A 23,393-nucleotide genomic window follows, 5' to 3' on the forward strand; every position below is an offset into this window, starting at 1 on the left:
ATGTTCTCTTAAAATAATTATAACATCTTTAAAATATGCTTGGTTTCAGGTTAAAGTAACCCATATATGTACTGAGTAATTAAAAATCCTAGAGTGTGTCAACCCTTGACTGATGGTAATTACAACAGCTTGCTTAGGTAACTACAATAGCATAACTGGCCATTATTTCAGGGAATAAAAAACAACCCTAAAAAGTGTGTTCAAATGCTTCACTGTCTCGGTCTTAGAATGTTTAAGTAAAGATTACAGTGTTTTGGTGTTTTGTTGTGTTTTTTTTTTTAATGTGTCAGTGTCATAGATTATGAAAGCTTATGATTACTAACTTCTTCACTATTTATATATAAATAATTTTACTTATAAAAAAAAGTCTGTCAACCCTACTGGAAGAAATGAGCATCATCTTATTTCTAAAACAATAATCCCCCAATAATCTTTATAGAAAGCAATTCAAGAGAAGCATTAAGTTGTTCAGTGTGAATTTTCTTAATAAGTAATGCTAAGATGTTTGCCAACTTCAACACCAGAAAAACATTTAAGGTTTACTGTTAAGGTTCATTTCATTGGTCTAGGTCCTAACCATTCAGAGTTTCCAAAGACATTCACCTCATAAGACAGTTTATTTTGGGCCAAGCAGAGTTATTTGTTTTGTACCAAATTTTCCTCTGTTACTTTGTGCAGTGATGGGCTTCATTAAGTTACCCATTACATTGCAATGGAGCATCTTGCATCACTTAGTGTTTATTGAAACACTGTTGTGTGTGGGCGGCTCATGGTTACGATAGAAAAGCTATGTTTCTGCTTCCAAATCAAAGGGAAAGATGTAATACTTGACGTTGCATTTGTAGCTGTAGGGATGGACCGTTTGCAGTATTTTGGACAATGACAAATTTTGTAAGAAAGTCAAACGGTCACTTGGGGTGGGACGCATGGTGGGGGAGCAACTGGCTACACTGATAAGAGAGAAGAATGGTCAGCTGTCTTATTGTTTTGTTCGATTCTCTTCTAAGAATGGAAGAACTAAATTCTCATCTGCTCTTCTTTGGGTTAACTGGTTCTCGGTATTCATGACGGGAGACTGTCTTAACAGGGGTGCATCAGAATGGGGGTGAGGATGGAAGCTACCTTTCTTCTAGCTCCCTGCTTCCTGGTAATCAGCATAACACTGATTACTGAAATGGCTTGGTCTTTCTGCCCCTGCCCTTATTCCTCTTCAAGATGGGAAGTGGGATTTATCTATCTGGCAAGTATGTGAGCCAGCCTGGGTCTATGTAGCTCAGGCTCTGTCCTTTCCTGTGCTTAAAACAAGATATCATGACTCCCAGGCCAGGATTCTTTCTATTGGGCAGTTATGTTGGCATGTTCTAAGGCTATGGTCCTCAAACCGGACAGTGCATCAGAATTCCCCAGAGGACTTGTTAAAACACAGGTTTCTAGGTCCCACACAGAATTTTTAAAGGGGTGAGATATTTCTAGCAAGTTCCCAGATTATGCTGATGCTGCTGGTCCTGGGATTGTGCTTTGAAAACTGTTCTAAGACATAATAAATGATTTTGTCCTTGCTTCATTAGCAATTCATTTCACTTGCCAGGTAAAGTAAAAGCAAAAAGAGAAAGTGCTGGAAAAACATCTTAAGAAAGATGAAGAAATGGTTGTAGAAATACTTTGATACCTTTGGAAATTAGACTCAAGCATGGGTCAGTTTTAGGTTTATTTTATAAAGACAAAGATATTATGCTATGGTAGTTTTCTTGTTAGTCATCACCAGAAGAATAACTACTTGTTTAGGGAAGCTTGTATTTGCTCATGAAAATGGCAGTAGGTATAGAAACTAAGCACATCTAACCATGCATTCCAAACTCTCATCTTTGGAGAGGGTATGATTGAAATCCAACCTAGTTAGCTAGGTGGCCCCAAATTTAAAAAAAAAAAAAAAAAAAAGGAAAACCCTCAAAAAAATATTCAAAGATTGATACTTCTAGGGGAATGCTATCTGCCTAAGAGGATAGTTATTTGCATAAAAAAAGGATATGCAATAGGCTTCATTTATACTGTAAGTTCTACTTATTAGATATAGGTGAAGCTTTAAGATATAACTGTCTCAAAATTTAATTTACAGATAATTGCATTTAGGATCATGACAGAGTTATACATCTCAGGTTACTAGGAGCCATGAGAATCTAATACCAACTTGCACATCTTTATTTATTTTTTTTGGCGGTACGCGGGCCTCTCACTGTTGTGGCCTCTCCTGCTGCGGAGCACAGGCTCCGGACGCGCAGGCCCAGCGGCCATGGCTCACGGGCCCAGCCGCTCTGCGGCATGTGGGATCTTCCCAGACCGGGGCACGAACCCATGTCCCCTGCATCAGCAGGCGGATTCTCAGCCACTGGGCCACCAGGGAAGCCGTTGCACAACTTTTTAATTTTATTGATGAAACAGATCCCCCCCCCCAAAAATGAAGGTTTTTCTCTACCTAAGCACAAGAAGTAAGGCACCTCCTTTTTGAGGGCTACATTGGACGAATTTCTTAGAAAAGAAAAGAGAAAAAAAGCAAAAACTGCTTCTGAGTTTTCTAAAATTGTGAAGAGAGCCTCCCACAGTGCACTCTGCTGCGTTCGGCTCTAGAGTGGCTCCAGGCAAAAATGGCTCTGGTGGCGTCAGAATCAGTTGAGTTGGGAGATGCCCATAGTATCTCCTTCCCAGGAACTGAAACGCCTTTCTTCTCCACGACCCTCTTGAATTACTTAATCCTTGCATCATTTTTCAAAGTTTAAGGCATCTGAACAACGTTATAAACTTTCCTAAAACCTGAGATTACTCCTTACCCTGCCTGCAGCCTTCCACAGCACCTGCAGGGGGCAGTGTCCCAACCAGAAGTTCAAGAACATGAATGAGTGAACATCCCCAAGGATAAATCAGACAGGAGCACACCTCCCGGTGAAATGGAAAGGTAACTAACTATGACCCAGGACTTCCTCTTGCTAATGTCTGCTCTAAGAGAACAGGTTATGGGACACAGCATTTTAAATTTCAGCATTGTGTTGTGCTTTGCTTCTTGATTTGAGCATTTATTCAAAAAACAGGTTTTACACGTCTAAAAAATCTAAGGCTAATAAGTTCAGAAAAATGCTATAAGCAGTCATGATTTTGTCCACATGGAAGATAATATTTTGTAATTTATTATCAAAAATACTATAGGATGCTATCCAGCATATTTTTGGCCTTTTAGCTTTAGTAACAGAATAAGCCGATACTGTCCAAGAATAGTTTACAGTAGATGTTGGAAAGAACAGAGAACTTGGAGTCCATTTAAAGGATTCAAAAAATTCTCTAATATGATTCTTGCTACATTTTAGAGCCAGCATTTCTTTCCCCTGTGAAAATGAACCCACGATTTTATAATGTATGCTGTTGGGAAAGTATGAATCAATTGATAGACTTTGAAATAAGAACATAAGGAGAAAAACAGTCCACAGTTTTCATTTGATGATGCAAACATATAGTATACTGTATAACTTAGTCTCTGAGATAAGTGCTAATATAACCTACCTTGCCACACTTTCCTTACTTTATTTTAAATATCTGACTTGGATTTCACCCGTAAGGATGGTACTGATAAACCCACTTCTGTGGCTGCAGCAAAAAGGCAGCTTAAGGCATGATTCACCCACATTAAATCTGCTCAGTTTATGAGCCGTAAAAAGAATTAGCCAGGCAAGGTTTTCAACAGAACAGAACAAGAGAGAAAGTGTGTTTAAATTGTTCCTTAAAATACACTAAATATTGGGCTAATTCTAAAAATAAACTTTGATTAAACACCAAACATCAACACATTTTGTTTTCTTTCATTACCTCAATAAGCCCTGTTTATGTGCTAGGTGCTGTATTAAGAGTTAGAGGTACAGAAGTAAAGACAGTCGCTGCCCAGGAGTTTCTACTTGAGCTGGGAAGAGAGACAAGTAAACAGTGTCCACAGTTGGGTAAGTGCTACGGCAGGATTATGCCTCAAGAGTTTCAGGGACACCTGGAGTCTTAGCCTGGGGATGGAAAGAGGTTGGAGGATTGGAAGGACTTGAAGAAAACAAAACAAGTTGAGGGGACTGGCATTCCAGGAATAGGAGATAGTATGTATGAAGGGAAAAAAAGCTAGGAAAAGTACTGTCAGTTTGAGAAATCAAGTATTGTCATATTCTTTAGCACAAGTGGCAAAATTACTTGTTTTGCTCCAAGTCCTAATTCATAAAACAAATAACTTTTGGAGGGCTTTTAGTTGTTTTAAAATATGATTCCTAAAAAGCATTACTTCTGAGATTAATTTTTATATTTTAGCTTCTGTACTGTATCACTGACGACAGATAAGTTGGGTAGAGAAAAAGACTAAAAGGTATGCAGAGAAGCAGAAGGTAAGAGGAATACAGTGATGAGAAAACTACATAGAGAGAGAGGATGTGGCTTTTAAAGAGATTTACACACACATGGCTATTGAAAGAAGTTAGGCAGTGTCCCCTCGGAAGACTTTCTCTCTCTCTGTCTCTCTCTCCCCCTCCTTCCCTTCCTCCCTTCTCTCTCCCTCTCTCTCTCTTTTTCAAGAAATGCCCAAAGAGATCTAAGAACTTACATGCTGTATGTAGAAACCTACTCCCATTGATGGTAGCTGGGGTAAAACTATTTCTAACCCTCTTCATCTTCTTCTGTCCTCTTCTCCCTGCCCTTCCCCTCACTCCCACCCCAGGCACCAGGGGAAGGGGTTGGCCAACTCAGACATCTGGGGGAAGGAGGAGAAGTTGGGAAGGAGGTGCTAAGGACTAGCTACTGGGAGAGGCAAACTTCTACTTCTGAGATGCATATTCCTTTGTCATCTCAAGTCAGGGAGAAGAAGCAAAACAAGCAAGGATGGGGAGGGAAAAGGCAACACTGGATCTCTATAAGAAAGTGTAAAATTCATTTCTGCTTTGGAAAGGTGGAAAAGACCTTTTGCCCCTTTCTGATAGAGAGCAAGAAGCTTTCGGGCATGATATCTGACTTGAGGCCTTATCTCAAAGAGGGTAAATATGTAATTAGGAATACTGATGCAAAAGTTAACTTTCCAATTCCTCTTATTTTTGTAAGAACAACAACAAGAAAAAACTGAGCACAGGGAATTTGAAGACTTACAGAAGATTTACGTTGTGCCATTGTTTCATTTCTGCCTGACCTGTGATACCCGGTGAATTAAAAGGCCAGTTTTAAATGCACCATGTGGTATTTTTCCGGTCACTCGTATCAGTCAGAGTGGAGAAAATGGAGACGAGTTACTGTTTACTAATTAGAATCCCAGTGATTAAAAAAAAAAAAATTCCAGCAGGAGGAGCTCTAACATGCCTTAGAGTTCAAATTTTAAAAACAAAAAAGTTGAAAGCAAACAGAAAAACAGAGAGGCGGTGTGCCTTGCAAGCTGCCATGTCAGTGAACAAATATGTGACCGAGTCCAATTAAATGCTTAGTGCGAAGCCAAGTGATGATACTGGTCGAGACAGAACGGCCCACATTTTCTCCCTTCCACGAGTCTCCTCGTCCTGATGCAGTTAAACTGGGAACGGATCTGCGGTGTTAGCTCTTACAAAAGAGGGAGCAAAAGGCTGCTTTCTGGGCAAGTCTAGAAGTTATTCTTTTTCTCTTGAAGTGTCATATTGTTGCTAAATGAGTCTTTGATGCCGGCTCAAAAACCGCATTTTAGAATGAAATTTTTCATTGGTGTTCGAAGGCACTACAAAAACTCCTGTATGTTCGTCTCCTTTACTCAGTGGCTTGTTGGGTGTTTTTTTAAAATGAGGGAAATGCTGTGTTTGTAAAAACTGGTGCTAAAAGGGCAAGGAATCATATGTCCCCTGGGCCACGTAAAGAGTCTGCAGAAAGAATCAGAGCTTTCTAACACACTCACATACATCAACTGGAATACAAAAAATTTACTCAGGAAAACAGTGAGAAGTATATGAATTTAACAGTTACCGGATTTTTAGGGTAAGCCTTTCCATTTTGGACAGTGTTGTGGGAGAGGAATAGACGAGTGGGCGTACAGTATGATCAGAATTACTTAACCTGAAGGAAAGTTTCAACCAATCCCTTTTAATCGCTCGCCAACAAGAAGTCAAACTTTTTGTTTTACACCTTAGTGGTATGCCCACGTTTAAAAATTTTATACAAGCTCCTACAGAAAATTTAACTGGACCAATTCAGACCGAAAGTCACTAAATAAAGCGAGTCTAGACGGAAAAATCTATGAAAACCATATGTCTTTTAGGCATCTGGCTTACAAAAACTGCCATCATCTTGGAGAAATAGTTCACAAAATATGCTTTTAGGAAAACACGACTGTAACGACCATGGGAGCTGTGCTTAAGAAGATGGCTGGACTTGGAGAGAGTAAAGCCAGAATGTTTACAAATGAAAGGCTCTCATTTCTACATATATCTGTCTGTAAACATCAGTGAGAGGATGGACAAAGGCAGGTATAATTTATATTTCCACTATTCTAGAAGGGATCAAAAAAGTTTACAGTTTTGTTCCTCCACATCACCACAGAATGTTAGACCAAGGGACCTCAAAGCAACTCTATTCTCACTCACAGAAAACTGTTTTGAATAATGTTGTACATGGATGAGGCCAAAGAACCAGAACATTTTCTTCTGATTATTACCTCATCCTGCTGGCCTGCCAAACACAGCTAGAAGGCAGGTGTCAGACAGAAGTAACCAAAGGAAGACTGTCCTGTATAACTGGGTGTAGGGCCCAACTGACAGACAAGGGGAATCAGAAGGACTGGGGTACAAAGCAGGAGTGCAATGAGAATGCAGTAAAAAGAAATGTCCTAAAACCTTGCCTTGCCGATTTAACATTGCTTTCTGGACTGGAGACAACGGTCAGTGCTACCTTCCTTATTCTAGCTTCATATTTTTGTACCTCAAAATGCACTTTAATAAGTGGTATGAAATCTATAGACAAAAATAGAAAAGTTAACTCTAATGATAAAAATGACATCATTTTGACAGAAACCTGAAGAGTCTCCGGAGACTGTGAAAGTATTTGTAAATTGCAAAGATTCCTTGGGACCATCAAGAATATTTTGCTGAGACTTCTTGCTCTACAGGGAAGGGAACAACACAGTAACAATGGTCATTGGTATGAGTGCCCCATGTGTTGTTCACACACCTAGAAGACTGGATAAACACTATATATCAAATAGAAAAGGTCCCGGGTTGAAGGAGGCGAGTACAGTAAAAAAAAAAAGAGGGAAATCTACAAGGTGGCATCAATCACACACCAAAGTTTTAAGCAAAAGCAAGAAACACGATTTCAACATGTTTATTCAAAGATACGGTGCTTTAAAATGAGTTTTCAAATACTCATCAGTTTTCGAGTATTAAGATGGTAATGGGGTAGAGTGTTTGAAATATTAAAACAAATCAAGCAATCATATCAACAACCCTCATTACAGATCCCTAAACTGAACTGTAGAGCATTTAAGTAGGTTAATCAAATTCTACTGATGAATCACAGGGATTTTTATGGTCCATTAATTTCAGTCCTGAGTATTCTGATACTACTATTGTTAGAGCTAAAACTGTGAGTCTGCTTTCTTTTAAGGGCTATGTACAGTATGGATTTTATTGTGACCTTAGACCCAGATACATGCAGGGAAATTAGTGCAGTGGTTTCTCTAGTTAACACACTTACTAATGTTTCCTTAATTTTCCACCCCAAGAGGCAATAATTAATGTAGAATTGGCCTCACATGAAGTTTTATTATTTTAGTTATTAAAATATTTTCCAATACTACTAAGAAGCAAGAAGAAATTCTAGTTGTTTTAAAAATAAGTAGGCGTTTTCCTCAGTTTTTATAGCTTTCCTCCATGAATGGTGGTCTAAAGGCAAAGCAGTGTGCAGACTTTCTGGCGGAGACTCTTGAACACGAGAGTAGGAGATTTATTTGAGGGAAAAACTTCATTCACTTTTAAAACTGGCTTTGAGAATAATCCTAATACAAAGTTAAAAAAATACACGTGGTACAGAATATATCTTACATAATTATCCATTCCCAAGTGGAATAATTCCATTTTAGGTTCTTGGGCTGCAAAATACCTTGGAAAAGGCTTTCCTGTCTCCTACTCTCATAAAAGGTCTCATTCTAGATGAATGCAAAATTCACTGAAATTTAGATAAGGCTGATCATGAAAATCTGAAACCTAATACAGGTAGTATTTACATGGTGGAGGCAACTGGCATATTTGATTGTAAAATAAGATTATTTTCCAAATCATATTCAAAGCCACCTGAGGTCTCCTTTCTCTTGGTTTTCAACATTGCCGCAGAAGCTTGGGGATTCACTTGTGGTGGTATATCTACTTGGTGGTTATCTAGCCTTTAGCTTATTCTCTGTCTCAGTTGGTTCATTAGCCTTTCTACAAAAAACAAAACAAAACAAACAAAAAAAATAGGAAAGGGATGAAGCATATTTCTAAATTTTATATTAACTTGCATATTTACTGGGTTCCCATAATAGCAGCAAGAACAGTATTATCCTGTTTTTCAGTGTTTAAACTAATCCCAATGGGGGAAAATGCTGACGTCACAAAGATTTGGAATTCTCCACGTGTCTGAGCAATTAAAATCAAGAAGGTCTGGCCTTGTCATTGACCATGAATGATTGAGAATTTTGCTATTTGCCATTTTGATTAAGGATTTTTTTCCTGATCCTTGGATGGAATGTGTTCTTTCTAGAATTCATGTGAGCAGATAATTTTGACTGGAAAACAGGAGTGGACATTTCCTGGTGTTCATGGGAATGGTTAAAAAATAATTTCAGAAATTAGAGCACTTGTTATTTGCAGGTTTGCCTATCATGTGGCTCTGACGCCTGAAAAGTAGCCAGAAAGAAAAGAAAGTACTGTGCCATGATGAGGCTGCCTCAGTTCCTTGTGGCTTTGGACTTTGCCCTCTGTAGGAATTCTATTTCTGGTCAGAGTTGCCGTATGATCTAAACTTCACCTAAATCCCGGTAATGTGGCATCAGGACACATGCAGATTCTTGCAAACCCAATGCATTTCCAACACCCCAGCCCCCTGGTCCCCTGCATTTAAAAATACTGGCCAGACCAAAAGTGTAATATTCTTTGGGAAACAGCATTGGGTAAGCCAGGTGGATTTCATTTGGCAACTAAAGGGTGTAAATATGTGTTTCGATTCAGAGGTTCCCCTAGACAATGGTTACAATATGTTGGCTAGAGTAAGCTAAAGGTTTTAACATTGTGCATTTAAAAATTCTATGTTTAAGCAGCAGTAAAGTTATGACAAGCAGACAAAAGCCGTCAAACCCTCAGTTAAATCCTCAGCTCCTTTCTCATTCTGCTGGAGGGAGGCATGTAAAGCACATTCTGAGAGAAAGATGCAGCATTCACATTTTCATGTTTAATTTCCTGGCTATCGGCTAAAGCAGCTCCGGTAAGCTAAATTTCACTTCTAATTTCTCCTCGTAGCTGATAAGTCAGAGGGAGGAAGAGGCATCCAGCAGCTCATTCTTGGAGTTTGCTGCTTATATAAAATTTAGAGGTGAAAGAGCCATGGATCATGTTGTGCCATGAATCTCTCAAGTCATTGAAAAACATGCCATCTGACCACAACTGCCTGAAAATGAAGATTTTCCCTGTAAAATCATTCTTTTCTTACAGTGAGGGAGACAAAAGAGGGCAGTGATGAAACAGAAGTACTAGCTTGTGTGCGTCTGCAAGACTGTGGGTCTGCTTACACTGGGTAGAATTCTTTTCTCTGAGCTGACATCAACTTATATATAGGAACATTCAGCAGATTCCAACTGGTGACAGTTTGCTGCTGAGTGGCTGCAGGAAGAATAACAATTATTGGCCGTGCGTTTTTCACTGGTCAGTGGCTCTTGTGCCAGACTCCCGTCTTGGCTGTCTTCCTCAATCAGGTGAAACCAGGGGCAGGATTAGGTACCCTGAAACTCAGAAAGGCTTTCCCTACACTGTTGAAGCTTAGCAATTTAGAGTGCCAAACGAGAACAATGACAGAGCTATTTGCTATTCTTGGTCGTGGGACATGGAAGCAGTTGTTCCCTTAACTCAAGGCCAGTTAGCACGGGGCTGGTATGGTATATGCTATATTGTTATATTTACTGCCCTGCTGCCTGTCTGCATTTCTGCTGTTTGTACTTTGCCTCATGCAGATCCTTTCTTATTTTCCGTTTTCTTGTACCCTCCTGCACCATCAGAAGTTTGGAAAAGTGAGATAAGGGGCACATTGAAAACTGAAAGGCAATCTGAAATCTACCTTGACACATCTGCAAAGCTCCCAAATTCCTGGGCTTTGCCTAAACAGACTGCCAGTCATTCTGGACTGTGGCGGGAGGCAGATGTTTATGTAAAGTAGACTCAAGTTTGCTATACCCAAGAAGGAAACCACCAGGCTAATTTTACTTCCACTTGAACCCGAATGAAACCAAGACCTGAAGAATGAAAACCTTTTGACATTAACCATTGATTCACTTCAGTGAATTATTATGTTACAACCAGAATCACTGTGGCATTTGAATGATTTTGATGAAATATCTAATTGTGAGGCTCAGATTAAATTGGACGCTTTTCTTTAGTGAGCATCTTGTGGCCAAATTCCCATTTTCATTACAATATGTTAAGCATCGTGACAACTCATGTTAAACCTGCAACAAATTATTAATTACATTTGGGGTTTCTGTAACTAATTTTGTTACATAGTAGCCTCATGAGATGCCTTAAATATTAAGAGTCAGAAAGAACGCCTCAAAGTTGTTTCTATTCTCAGCAATTATACTTTGTAAAAACCCTTGCTTGACTTTTAAATCCAGTTGCTAAATATAAAAACTGTTCCCTGAAAAATCAGAACACCTAATCATATTTTTATTTGTTTGTTCTTTAAAGGAGAAGGATGTCGAGGAAAATAGAAAGCTCATGGCTGAAATCAGAAATCACAAGATGAATTCATCACTTGTCCAAAGACACTCAGCTGCTAAAAGAAGTCGTGCTCTTAGAGGGCTGTTGAGGAGGAAGTAAGTCAGGGTGTTTCCAGTACATGACTGCTGGGGAGTCAGACAGGCTAGTCCCACAAGTCGCTTAACTGTCCGTGAACCCTGAGCCCACAACTTCAAGGCTCGGCAGCTTCGTCCTTCATGGCACCAAACCTTGATATTAGGGATGCAAAGACACACTCATAAGAATCATGGGTTTGCTCTTACTCAAAATTCGGGGGACTGGCTGAAAACAAAACAGGGAGACCTTATCTCTAGCTGAAAGGGATTCTGTGTTAACTGTCAATTAAATCAACATATAAAATATGTAAAAGAGATATGGTACAGAAGAGCATCAGGGTCAAACATTTAAAACCAGATTAAGCTAAACTGTAGAGAACCAAATGGCTTTTACCTCTGTAAAAAAAAGAACATGAGTGCATGGATTGTCTCTTCACGTAGAGAAACTGATGTACCTTTTGCCATGATTGGTTGAGTAGTAAATTACTGAGAATGTGGGGCTGTGATGAGACTCTCAAAGTGTGCATGTAAAGTCAGGGAAACTTCGTAAGTCATGGAAGGAGCATAAGTGGGAGGCCCTGGGATAATCTCTTGATGCTATTCCAGGGTTGTCTCTGCAGTGCAGGGACCCCAGTTTCACCACGGGCCTCACCAGAGAGTCTTTCTGTGGAGCATTTCTTGGTTTCCATGCTGTGTTTCTGTCATGTGAATGAGCTGGAGTAAAAGCTAAGTCCTTTCCTCTGATTCACTTTTGTCATTTTTAAAAGACACCATCAGACTTGGTGACAGGGGTGGTTAAAAGAAAGGACTTCTATTTTTCAAAAAAAAAATTTTTTTTAAATAGAAGACTGGATGATGAGGTAAATGAAGTTTGCTTTTCCTTGGATAGAGACCCTTCCTCCTACCCTTATCCCCTTTTGGCCGTTGCAAAATAGCCTAGTCCAAGGAAAGGGGAGAAGACAAATGAGTGAAATAATGCCAGAGTCGGCTGTTGCCAGGAAAAACACACTCTGATTCAGTTAATTTGTTCTGTTAATGTCAAAGGCTGTGATTCCCAATTAGCTAATTTTAAGAAGCTGTAACCGAAAATAGCTACATCAGCCCTAAAGTTAGTGTTTGGTGAAGATTAGGATCTTCAAGTAAGAGAATAGGGCCCCTAAAGAGGTACTGATGTCTGTTTAAGATCATGTTGCTCAACAAGGACACGACTGGCTGGGATTTTCCAACTGGGTTTCAGACGCTTCAGAGAAGTTGATAGAGGTGAGAGGGGAGGGGACACACCAAACATTCCGGCAACAGAGAATGTTCCACAAATCAGATTTGCGTAGTTAACTTTCTAATGGCAGAAGCATACATGCTGGTGAGGCTCTTTGGGATAGAGATGCTCCCCTAGTTCAGGAGGAGTTAATTAAAACAGGCATGTAGTTTGCAATATTTCTAGCCCTCACTGAAAATCTCCGTGCACATAAACCAGAGCAGCTTGAGCAGCTGAGAAAAACTGGGCCAAAAACCACTCCACCAGCCTCTCTCCTTCCTCGTCCTTTACATTGGAATGGAAAGATAGAAAAATCATCATTTTTTTTCTAAAAAGCAGAACACTCATGGTTTCTGTACAATTGCAGGTGCTTTCATTACATCTGAATAGGGTTATGATAAATCTACGCTCTTAAAAGTGAAGATCACAACTTGCTAATGAAATCACAAATTACAGAAGAAAACTGTGCACAGGCACACGCTGAGTGGCAGAATCTTTTGCCTCTAAAAGTTCAGTTTTTGCCTTTGTAATATTAAAGCCCAGCAGGGAGCCGGCAGGACACTGCTTGTGCTGTCTTGTCACGTTATGAGTTTCTGGTTTCAGATAAAAGGGGAGAAAGGGCCTTTAAGAAAGCAAAAAACTGGAGAAAAAATTAAACTTCCTTCTCGGAAACCTAAGGGTTGTTTTTCTGGAGATGATGGATAATGGCATTTCGAGTTATTTTAGTTTTTAATAGAGAAAATGGAGGCAAGTCATGGAGGGAAAAGAGAGTATATAAATAAATAGAACAAGGTGAAGTTTCAACAAGAGCTTCCCTCAACTTTTTCTTTCTTTCTTTCTATCTTTGTCTCTCTTTCCTTTTCTCTCTTTCTTTTTTTGAAATCTTAAACCCTATTTCTGGCTTGCATTTGGTAGGATTCCTGCCCTGGCTTTTATTAAAAACAGACTTTACGTGGTCAGAATTCTCCATCTAAAGCTAAATTTTAATAGGCATAAGGATTCTAACAAAGTCTTTCTTGCTCTCTCTCAGGTGACCCCCCCTCGTCCCCCCAAGGATTTCCCTCCCAGTGCGCTGAACTGGCGCTGAAACTGGAAGGCTCAGCAAAAACCACCAATTTTCCTTTTTTACTCTGAACCCTCATTTCTGTTTTACTTTTGAGACTCTTTGCAAGGTCAGATCAAGTTAAGTCTGGCTCTAACCTGAGAATACTCCAGAAATTTTGAATAACACGCTGTTGTCCTATAAATTCCCCAAAGCAGGTGCCTGAAACCTGGCAGTTTCCCTTCTCCAGCAGAGGCTCCAGAGCCCGATTCCTGCTGCCTACCTTGTGTGTGTGTGAGCTGGGAAATAACCAAGGGCGACTCCACCCGGCTTAACAAATCAATTTAGCATTCAACAGTTATCTCTGAAGGGTACTGGCAAGCCAGCTTATCTGAAACCCAGAGGTAAAGCAGCCAAGCGAGCAGGCAAAGACATGCACTTTCATTCTCGAAGACAGGCGCCACCAGGTTGCTCTAGTTCCTTCTTATAGCTAAACAGACAAAATAGCCCACTTTAAGGCTCCTGTATGGGACTCCCGTCTTCCCATGCTTAACACCCCCCCACCCCGCCCCACCAATGGCCTCCACACCTTCTTGGCACAACTGCAGACCCTTTCCCAGTCAGTTTTAAGTTTCCTAAAACAATAATTTAATCTTGTGTGTGGTGAGGCTCAATGCTGACCTTTATGCTTGTTTACATGGAAGGGACAGTCTTTTGAATACTGCAGTGCAGTGGTTCTCCAGGGGAGGGTCCTCAAGCCTTCTCAACCCTAACCCTAACCTCTCCCCGTATCCCCCCACCCCCCCCCCCCCCCCCGCCTCTCTCCCAGCCGCCAGTGGCAATGTCTGGAGACATTCTTAGTGGTCACAACTGAGGGAGTGCAGCCGACATCCACTAGGTAGATGCCAGGATGCTGCTGGACATCCTAAAACACATAGCACAATGTCCACAACAAAAATGTCAGTAGTGTTGAGGTGGAGAAACCCCGACATGGTTAGGAGACTGCTTGGGATTAAAGCCCAGCTCGATTCGGGCCTGGCTGAGCAGCCTTGGGCAAGTTGCTTAACCTCTGTGCCTCGTCTGTAAAATAGATAATAACCTATCTCATGGGGTTGCTGTGAGCATTAAACAAAAATGTACCTGCAAAGCTCTTAGGACAGTGCCTAGCATACATTGAGAGCTCAATAAATACTACCTGTTGTTACTATTATTACCAGAAATTCAGCTCAGTTCCAAATAAATTATAAGCCAAACCTATTGAGGTTAGAAAAAAAAAAATACATAGGTTTGAGAGTACATATATCCTCTTTGATGGGGACCAAAATGATGATGGCAGTAACAACCACAGTGCTTTACAGTTTGTGAGACTCTTTCAAATACCTTGTCTCATATGATTTGGGCCACATCCTTGTTATATCTTTATTTCATAGATGAGGAACTCCTGGCTCAGTTAAATGAGTGGCCCAAGGCCTGTGGCAAACCAGGTCTTCTGATTGCACATCTCCTTCTATTCCCCCTACACTTCCCTTTGTTTAGTGGGTTAAGATGCCCCTTCTTCTCTTCATTATACCCAACAGCCTGAAGATCAAAATAGATGTAAGTACTGAAATCAGAGGGTGAGGTGACTCAGGCTTCATGGGTGGGCAGAACTCACTTCTCTTTTTATGGTACCTGCATAGTAAGGTTTTTCTTCATGGAGTATACAAATATTTTAACCCTCTGAATTGAACTTCTAAAAAACTAACTTTCTGTATGGGCTATTTTCTTTCATTTTTAAATTTCTGATGTTGAGGGAAAAAACCCTAATTCCCTCTATTTTCAAAATCTCTAATTAGTATATTGACCATAAATGTATGAAGGTTAGAATATAGCTTCAACTATATGTATACATATTTCAAGTCCTACTTATTTATTAGCTATTCTGTTTCACAGTTAAGCCTGACAATCTGCTTACAAATGCCAAATGTATTATTCAAATGTACAATGTTCTATCTTATATGTGATCAGTGACTGCACACAGCAATTATATGTCTGTATTAAAATTTCTATGCATAGCTTTTTAAAACACAATCACAGATTAACCAGCCAGATTTTTACTCAGCCTACATTAAAGTTAATAATATTGGGTTTAAGGGTCAAAGTTCAGAGGGCAGATGGATAATATTCCTTGAAGTCAGTGGTTTTCTAGAATTCCTCTGGTAATAGAGAAGGCCAGGCCTTAGCTGGTGATGCTCTTGTGACCTAGGGAGCACACAGCTTGCAGCAACCCAGCCACGACTCTTTCATTTCAAAGGTCTCCGTCAAATTCTACAACCAGCTGCCAAAACGTCATTCATCTGGACCCAGGTTTCTTTGGTCCCATTTAGTTTGTGCCAGTTGAGAAAGGAGAGGTTTAGGCCATATACTGGTTTCTAAATGGTGTCACAGGCTCAGCAATCTTCCCATGATCCCCCTTCCGGAGGGAAAGCTGAAAACGTGTATGACAGAATCTTTACCATTTTCTTTTCCAAATCAATTTTGTCTGTCAGGCTATGAGAAGAGAACCGATGAGCATGGCCCTGCTTTCGGCCTCGCGCAGAACACTCACCTTGGGACGCTCGGAGGGGCCCTGGTGGGCCGAGACGGAACCTGTGGAGGCGCCCCGAACGAGTCGCTGCTGTTGGGGAAAGGAGGCAATGGCCCAGGCCGGAAGGGCACTGGAGGCGCTGCCGAGTGGGGTCCCGGGGAGGGGATGGCGGGTGCGGGCCCGCGGCCGGACGTGGGCCGCGGGAGGGGCGCGCTCAGCGTCGGTCTCCGCTGGGTGGGGCTTGGAGGCGGGGACCTGGGGGCAGAGACCGACAGCAGTTTGCCCATCCTCCTCTCCGTTGGAATTCATCCTTAAAAAATATTTTATAACTGCTTTTTAAAAAGTATTTTCTGACTAACTCAGACACGTGTTAGGGATGTTAAACGGTAATAGAAGGGTAAATAGTGAAAAGAAAGTTTCCCTCCTCTCCCCCCTTGCTCTGTGGAGACAACCAACATCTTTTCCCGGGTATCCTTTTTAACTATATTCTACAATATCTTCTCTCTCTCTCTCTCTCTCTCTCTCTCTCTCTCTCTATATATATATATATACATACATTGCTTTTTTGTACACAATGTTCTACAACTTAACATTTTTTTTTAAAGCTTCACATTAACTGGCCTGTGTTTTCATTCCACTACTTAAAGAACTTACTCTTTTTAATGGCTGTATAACGTTCCAATGTAAGGATATATTGTGCTTGATTTTCTTTAAGTGCAAAGTTTTTTTTTAAATTATGTGTAACACAGTTATTTAAGTCAATAAATTTTTAAGGAATTTCACATGTTCTGATTCTTTCCACTGCCAATCACCTTAGTTCCTCCAAACTCATAATCTTCAAGATAAAATAGCCCTTTCAAAAAGAAGTTATCATGTAAGTCAGCCCACAATTCTTTTAGTTAGGCTTCTTTGATCTCCAATGAAATATGGACACACTTCAAAATTCCCCACCTGTAATCTTTAGGATCCAATTTCCTCAAGCGATTTACTTTAGGACCATGTTTAGGGTCAGGAGATGGATCTGCCCGGTTCTGAATTTGACACGCTCTAAAAATGTACTAGGTTCAAATCATATTCACTCCTAAGCCATCACACCCTAGAACAGTACAGATCATTGGGATATGCCAATACCTAAGATAAAAAGTTTGTTAGGCTTTTCCTAGTTTACTTGGCAGCTCTGTCCTGTAGTTCTTTCCCACAGATCTAACAAGTAGTTCTATAAGTAAAGGAAACCACACAGTTAATCTATGAGGCGTTTCCAACGATTTTGTGCTTGATTTTGAAAGCGGTTGGGATCATCTGACCTTCTCTCTCGCTCCTGGACTTAAATATCTTTTTTCCTCTTTTTTCTTTAGGTTCATACTGGTTTAGGGAAGCACATTCAGAAAATGACACTGGACAAGCTGGGAGGCCTCCGGTGATGTGGAGCCATCTTCCTACCTGCGGGAATGCTGGATCCAGGAGTCGTCCACTGGCGGCGGTGCGGGCGTGAACGTCGTGGATGTGTTGATGTCACCGATGACCACGAGGGCTTCTTTAAGGGCTTGGTACATTCGAAGCATCTCATCCCGGCGCTGAGCCTGTTCCGCAGATTCCTCCATCAGAGTATTTTGGTCCTCTGAAGAATATAACTGTGCTAGGAGCTCAGAATTTATGAAATCTTTAACCTGCCAGGTCACCACAGAAAAGTAAAAAATGGGAATGAATGAGTGACTGAATGATAAACTGGTTCATAGCCTGTGGACAAAGGCCACAAAAGTCCACTCTGGGAAAAGGGATGCATTGTGCATCTATTTACGCTTATTTTCTTCATTATCCTTCCAATGCCAATAATAGTTTTCCTCTCAGTTTTATGGCTGTTGACAGTAAAGAAAAACATAGATTAGTTGAAAAGAGGGCCAAACCTCACCATCGCCAGAACAGGGCCTGTTGGCTGTACAAGCATTTCTGCAATGTTGTCTGAGGCTGCTTGGCTTATATATAGACAAGGGAAGGTACCAGGAGATAAGCAGTGGTATTTTCAACAGGAAACAATGACACACAGAAACCTATGTAATAACACAAGTTATTCCTTCCTTGGTATTCCCAGCCCTTTACCTAGCTTTTACCAAAATCACTGGAATACTATTAAGACCCCAGGTTTCAGTGTTGTTTCAAAAGTGGAATTAGCACCAATAAGTGAGTATTTATTAAATACAGAATTGTATATAATTATGCAAGTTGATTTACCAAAAAAAAGTGATATATTCTCTGCTTTCTAGAGCTTAACAGTGATGAGGACTGACATAAGGTTCCATAGTTAACAGATATATGAAAACAAACTAAAATATGAAAAATTCGTATGAGTCTTAGGGGAGGGGCATTTTGTGGCAGGATGAGAATGGAGAGGATGCATATATTGTGTAGCCCTGAGGGAGAGAGAACCAATCATTATATTTCATCAAGTCTAAGGCACCACTGATTTTAAGACACACCAGTCTTTTATGTGCCACTAAGAAAGAAAAAACACCATCAACTAAACTACAACAGAATGCCAAGATGTCATTGAGTGTAACATGCATCTTCATGTTAGAAATGTTAAATGTGAAAAAAGTGAATGTGAGAATCAATGAAATCCAATGTGCCTTTACAAGTTATCTGATTTAAATTCTCACTGCATACTTATGAAATGTATATTATTATCCCAGTTTTACAGATGAAGGAACTGAATGGACTTCAGAGAGTTTAAGTAACTTGCCCAAAGTCACACATTAAGTTGAACCCCAAATCTTCTGACTTGAAGTCCAGTGCTCTTTCCATTAACCCCCTTGCCTAACTTTGAGTGCTTAGAAAAGATAATTTATGTTTAAGCATCATTATTTTAGTGTGGCGCACATGTATGCCAATTAACTTAAGCCTAGAAAAATAAAGCAACTTGGATTTTTCAGTTTCTCTGTTAAATGAGAAAGCTAGTGCTTATCTAGAGTCACTGGCTCTAAGAAAGGCCAAAGTCCAGTATATTTAATTGTTACTAATTCAAGCAGACAACAGAACACCTGTCAGATGCTCAAAATTCCTGGGTTGTAGTTACATTTGTAACTCAGAGATGACAAGACTCTAAAACACATAGCTTCACTATTTTTTAAAGGTATCAAACCATGTAGATAATTCTACTAATCCGAAAATTCAGCTAAATCACAGCTTTGTTGTGGTGAAATAAAAAGTGTTCTCTGCACATATTCTGTAAACCAGGAGTGATTTAAATGTGGAAGCAATCTAATACACAAGATGTATTTGGGCAACTGTCTGGTGGAAGGGAAGGTTTATGTGTGATAGCTGTGGAAGGTAAATTTGGCCAGATAACCCTGGGCCAGGTGTCAAGGCCTTGAATATCAAGGAAAAGTGCTTGAACTTTATCCACTTGGCAATGGGAAGCCATGGAAGGCTTTTAAAACAAGTAAGTGAAATAATAAAAGAGAGTTTTAGGAAAATCAATCTGGCTGTGATTGGAAAATAATTTGCAAGTGTGGTAGTAGAGATAAATCTGTCAGAAGGCCATTGCAGATCATTTATGAGATGATAAGGGTTTAATTTAGTAAGTGGCATAGAAAATATGGGCAGATATAAATGACATTATAAAGGAAAAACCAACAGGACTTGGTGCTGTTTGGATGTGAAGGGCAACAAAGAAAGGAACAAAGACACCTCAAGCATTGAGGTTTGGGTGAGGGGAAGTCAAAGAAAGTCAGATTTAGAGAAGATAGTAAATTTGGCTTAAGAAATACTTCATTCCCCTCCTTGAAGATTTATTTACTGCCAGACACACTTGCAGGTACCCAAGGAGTCATGCACGCTTGCACAAATCTTCCACTGTGAGGTGTGTGTATCCACTTGGAGAGATGATGCAACTCCAAACTCAAAACCAGACAAGTTTCCTGGCATTGACCATCAGTTGGGTTAAGCTCTTTTGAAGCTTTACATCTTCCTGGAGTATCACTTAGAATCTATTAAACACAATTTAAAAGAAGATTCTTCCAAGAATAGATTTAAAGCAGATCTGAATTAAGAAGCAACTGTCAAACAAACCACAAAATAAAATAGTAAGAGCCTGCTTCAGCATTTTGATCAAAGATCTGCCTTGAATCAACTCTTCCACATCAAAATGTTACACACTAAAACTGTAACATAGATGGATAGTTGGATAGTTGCCTACTATCCAACAGATTTGGCAATGTTCCGAAATAATATGAATAATTTTAGCATGAGAGAAAATGGCAATATAGCACAGTGGTTACGGGCATATTCTTTGGAATCAGACAGCTCTGAATTTGAGTCCTAGCTCTAACACTTATTGTTCTTGGACAAATAATTTAACCTTTTTGAGTTTCAGATTCCTGATCTGTAAAATGAGGTTAAAGGTAGGAGCTGCCTCAAGAGTTGGTGGAAGGAAAAAAAAAAAAAGAGTTGGTACAAGGATTCAGTGAAAGAGTGAATATAAATTGCCTAGCATGATGCCCAGCATTTAGTCAGTGCTCCAACAACTGTTCTTTTTACAGTATATAGTCTAACTTGGCGTTAGGTATGAAGGGGTAGGAGGTTAGTGCAACAGTGCTGGCATCAAGTGACATAGTTCAACATAAAGCATAAGTTAACATTTTATTTTGCACTTAAGAAAACTTCTAGAAAGACTCTTCCCCTCCTGCTAGCCTCACTTTCTAATGCTACAACTGGAACAAAGGTGGGGGACTTCGGGGAGTTTCCAGACACTTCAGGGACTTTCTGAGCAGTTCGTATGTCAATGGTACAAATATTTAAACCAAGGATTCTGCACAATTGGAGGGCAAGTGGATCCATTTTACATGATAGCATTTAGAAAATACCTCACAGAACATGACATAAACTAATTATACTTGGATGTGAGATTTGAAATAATATTTATGCCTTTAATTATAACACCTTATAACCTATACATCTTTGTGTGGTTCACCAAAAAATTCTCACACACAAAATCTCATTCCAGTTCAAACTCTACAGGCTAGATAAACAGGCATTACTGCACCATGTCGTTCTGCTCAGTGTAAAGGAATGTGAGGTCATTAAAAACGTTCCACATGTTTTCCTCTCTTTCTTACTTTAACCCTTCTCTGGCAACCTGCAGTATTTTTGGATCTGTAACTTTGTCTTTATTACTACAACCATTTTAAAGCCTTCACAAATAGGAGAGGCATTTATAGAGTTTTCATACAATTCAGTTTACTAAGGAGACCATTTCCTTAAAATCTGTTTTGAGACAGGAGGAACTACAGAATGGGACAGTGATAACTCTCATTCATGTGAATATGCACATAAAAATTTAATTGAGAAGTTTAATTTTGTTTAGTTTTAGAGACGGACTTGGGTAGAATTTTGTGATTCTTTGAGATCTCACAATTCTCTCATTTCCGCTTAAGGCTGCTTTACATTTCCGAGGGTTTTCATTTTGCTAAAGACCAACGAAGTTTTCCTTCTTTAAAAAAAAAAAAAAGTAACATCCTTTGACTCACAAAGGTCGAGAAAAGAAGATAGATGCACAAAAAAGTACGTACTGTATGATTCCAAAGTTCAAGAACAGTTAGAACTCATCTACAGTGTAAGAAAGCAGGAGTGTTACCCTTGGTGGGGAGTGATAGGGGAGGGGGAGAAAGAGTGGGGCTTCTGGGTCCTAGTCAGGATCTGTTTCTTGAGCAGGATGCAGAATTCTTGACCCGTGGAAACAAATCAGTGCTCTGGCATTTAAGATGTACTTTTCCCTCAAATAATGAACATTTAAAATAACACTCTACTTCACACACATTAAAGTTACAGTAAGTTTTGAAACTAGGGCACATGTTACTAATTTTCCACCAAAGTATCAATGGCCAAGGAGAGTGAACCTGGACCTCCAGGGGTCCAGGGGCACAGGCTCCAAGTGTGAAATGCCTCTAGGTTTCATGTTTGGTTCTTAAAATGTTTCATAAAAAAACTTTACATTCTATTTTGTATTAGCTGGGTTTGTTTGAATATGAGGAACAATGTTTTAAATTACTTACTAGTTAAGATACAAAACATTGTTTCTCATATTCAAACAAACCCTAATTAAATCTTCAAGTAAAATGAACCCTCTGGGCGAGTCACTTAAACCTCTTGGGGCCTCAATTTCTTCATTTGGAAACTGCACAAAATCATGAGTACCCAGCAGGTGGCTATTCTGTTCAAACACAGAATTGTGTGCCCCTTAGCCAGTAATACTTTTCGAATAAAACTGGATCCACTTTCTTGATTCTCTGATGGAGAACTTCTGGTGGTGTGAGCTACAGAGAAGAGGCCATCAAAATATGCTTGCTGTGGGGCACTACATGTGTGTTTTCTTTAATGTACCGAACAAAACTCTGTTTCTTTGCCTGTAGCCTGTCTAGAACAACCGCCTGTCGTAAGCTTGCTATTTCTTTGCGCTGCTGTTACCTGGTATGTTTAAGCAATGAAACAGCTGCTGCATTTCAATAGACAAAGGCTTACAGTATGTCTGAGGGGAGGCATTTATTGCTGGCTTTAAATTTCTTAAACAATTCCATATGGAGACTTGAGTGGCAGAACGCTTAATGTAAACTTTCAAAGGAAACTGCCCACCAAATTCTGAACTTTATGAAAGTTGGCTGGAACATATTCTTTTTCAGAAGGCAGAGTAGTCACTCCCATTTCAAAGAGGAAGGGCCACAGCACCATTTTCAATAGTGATAGTCAACAAATAGAGGACCCGGCTTTAGGCATTTATTGGTTCTGGAGGAACAGCTAGCTTTCTCACCCACAACCATTTGTAGAAACAGCAGGGTTAAGTGGATGGAATTCAGAATAAGGAGTCAAAGTATGTGTTTTCTTGTTGTGATTCTATGATTAATTCTCTCACTTGAAGATCTCTTCACTTTAAAAAAAAAAGTCAACACATATGCATGACACAGTGCTGGGTGTTCACTGTGTTTCTGTTCCTGTACTCAACAGGAATGAACAAATTCTTCTGGAATGAACAAAAAGGGCTCAGACGTTCTGTACAATAAAATGCCATGAGAATATGAGTACATTTTTAAAAAGGGATTTGTATTTTTACATATACATAATTACATATATAGATTTAAAATATATATATATAACTATATACTCTTACATGTATAGTAAAAAAGTGGATAAAATAATACCCAAAGAAAAGCAGTCATCCTAGATGTGTAAAACTATTTTCTGGTAGATATGAAAAGCTAAATTCAAACAAAGATAACCATAACTTCATAAGAATCCAGCATTACATAATGTTTTTGCTTTCTCCTTATTCCTATTAATCTCTACTTCAAGGTTTGACCTTGGAGATCAGATCTTAATTGAAGTCTTCTTTCTCATGACTCTTATGTGAGGTCTCCCTGGAGACAATTAGCAGAACTTTACTTCCATGGATAATACCCTGTAGGTGGGGCTTTCGCCATTTCATGAA

General features: G+C 39.7%; 1 protein-coding gene and 1 non-coding gene across 7 annotated transcripts in view; both read right to left on the reverse strand.

Moving 5' to 3' along the window:
* Positions 1-23,393, reverse strand: part of DNM3 (dynamin 3) — a 571,744-nt gene that overhangs the window by 13,867 nt on the left and 534,484 nt on the right. For 2 of the 6 annotated variants that reach the window (XM_060133190.1, XM_060133181.1), the window contains 2 exons: positions 17,360-17,586; positions 15,941-16,174 (listed from right to left, as the gene is read on the reverse strand). In XM_060133190.1, coding sequence (XP_059989173.1) covers positions 15,941-16,174; positions 17,360-17,586 — 461 coding nt within the window. Of the gene's footprint in view, positions 1-10,968; positions 11,210-15,940; positions 16,230-17,359; positions 17,587-23,393 lie in introns of those variants that run through there. The other 4 variants (XM_060133173.1, XM_060133163.1, XM_060133207.1 and 1 more) reach the window with 3 other exon arrangements.
* Positions 17,095-17,229, reverse strand: LOC132516600 (small nucleolar RNA SNORA18). The gene has a single exon (XR_009539420.1). It is a non-coding gene; the product is annotated as a small nucleolar RNA SNORA18 (small nucleolar RNA).

Source organism: Lagenorhynchus albirostris, chromosome 2 (genome assembly GCF_949774975.1).
Source record: "Lagenorhynchus albirostris chromosome 2, mLagAlb1.1, whole genome shotgun sequence".
Lineage (NCBI taxonomy): Eukaryota > Metazoa > Chordata > Mammalia > Artiodactyla > Delphinidae > Lagenorhynchus > Lagenorhynchus albirostris.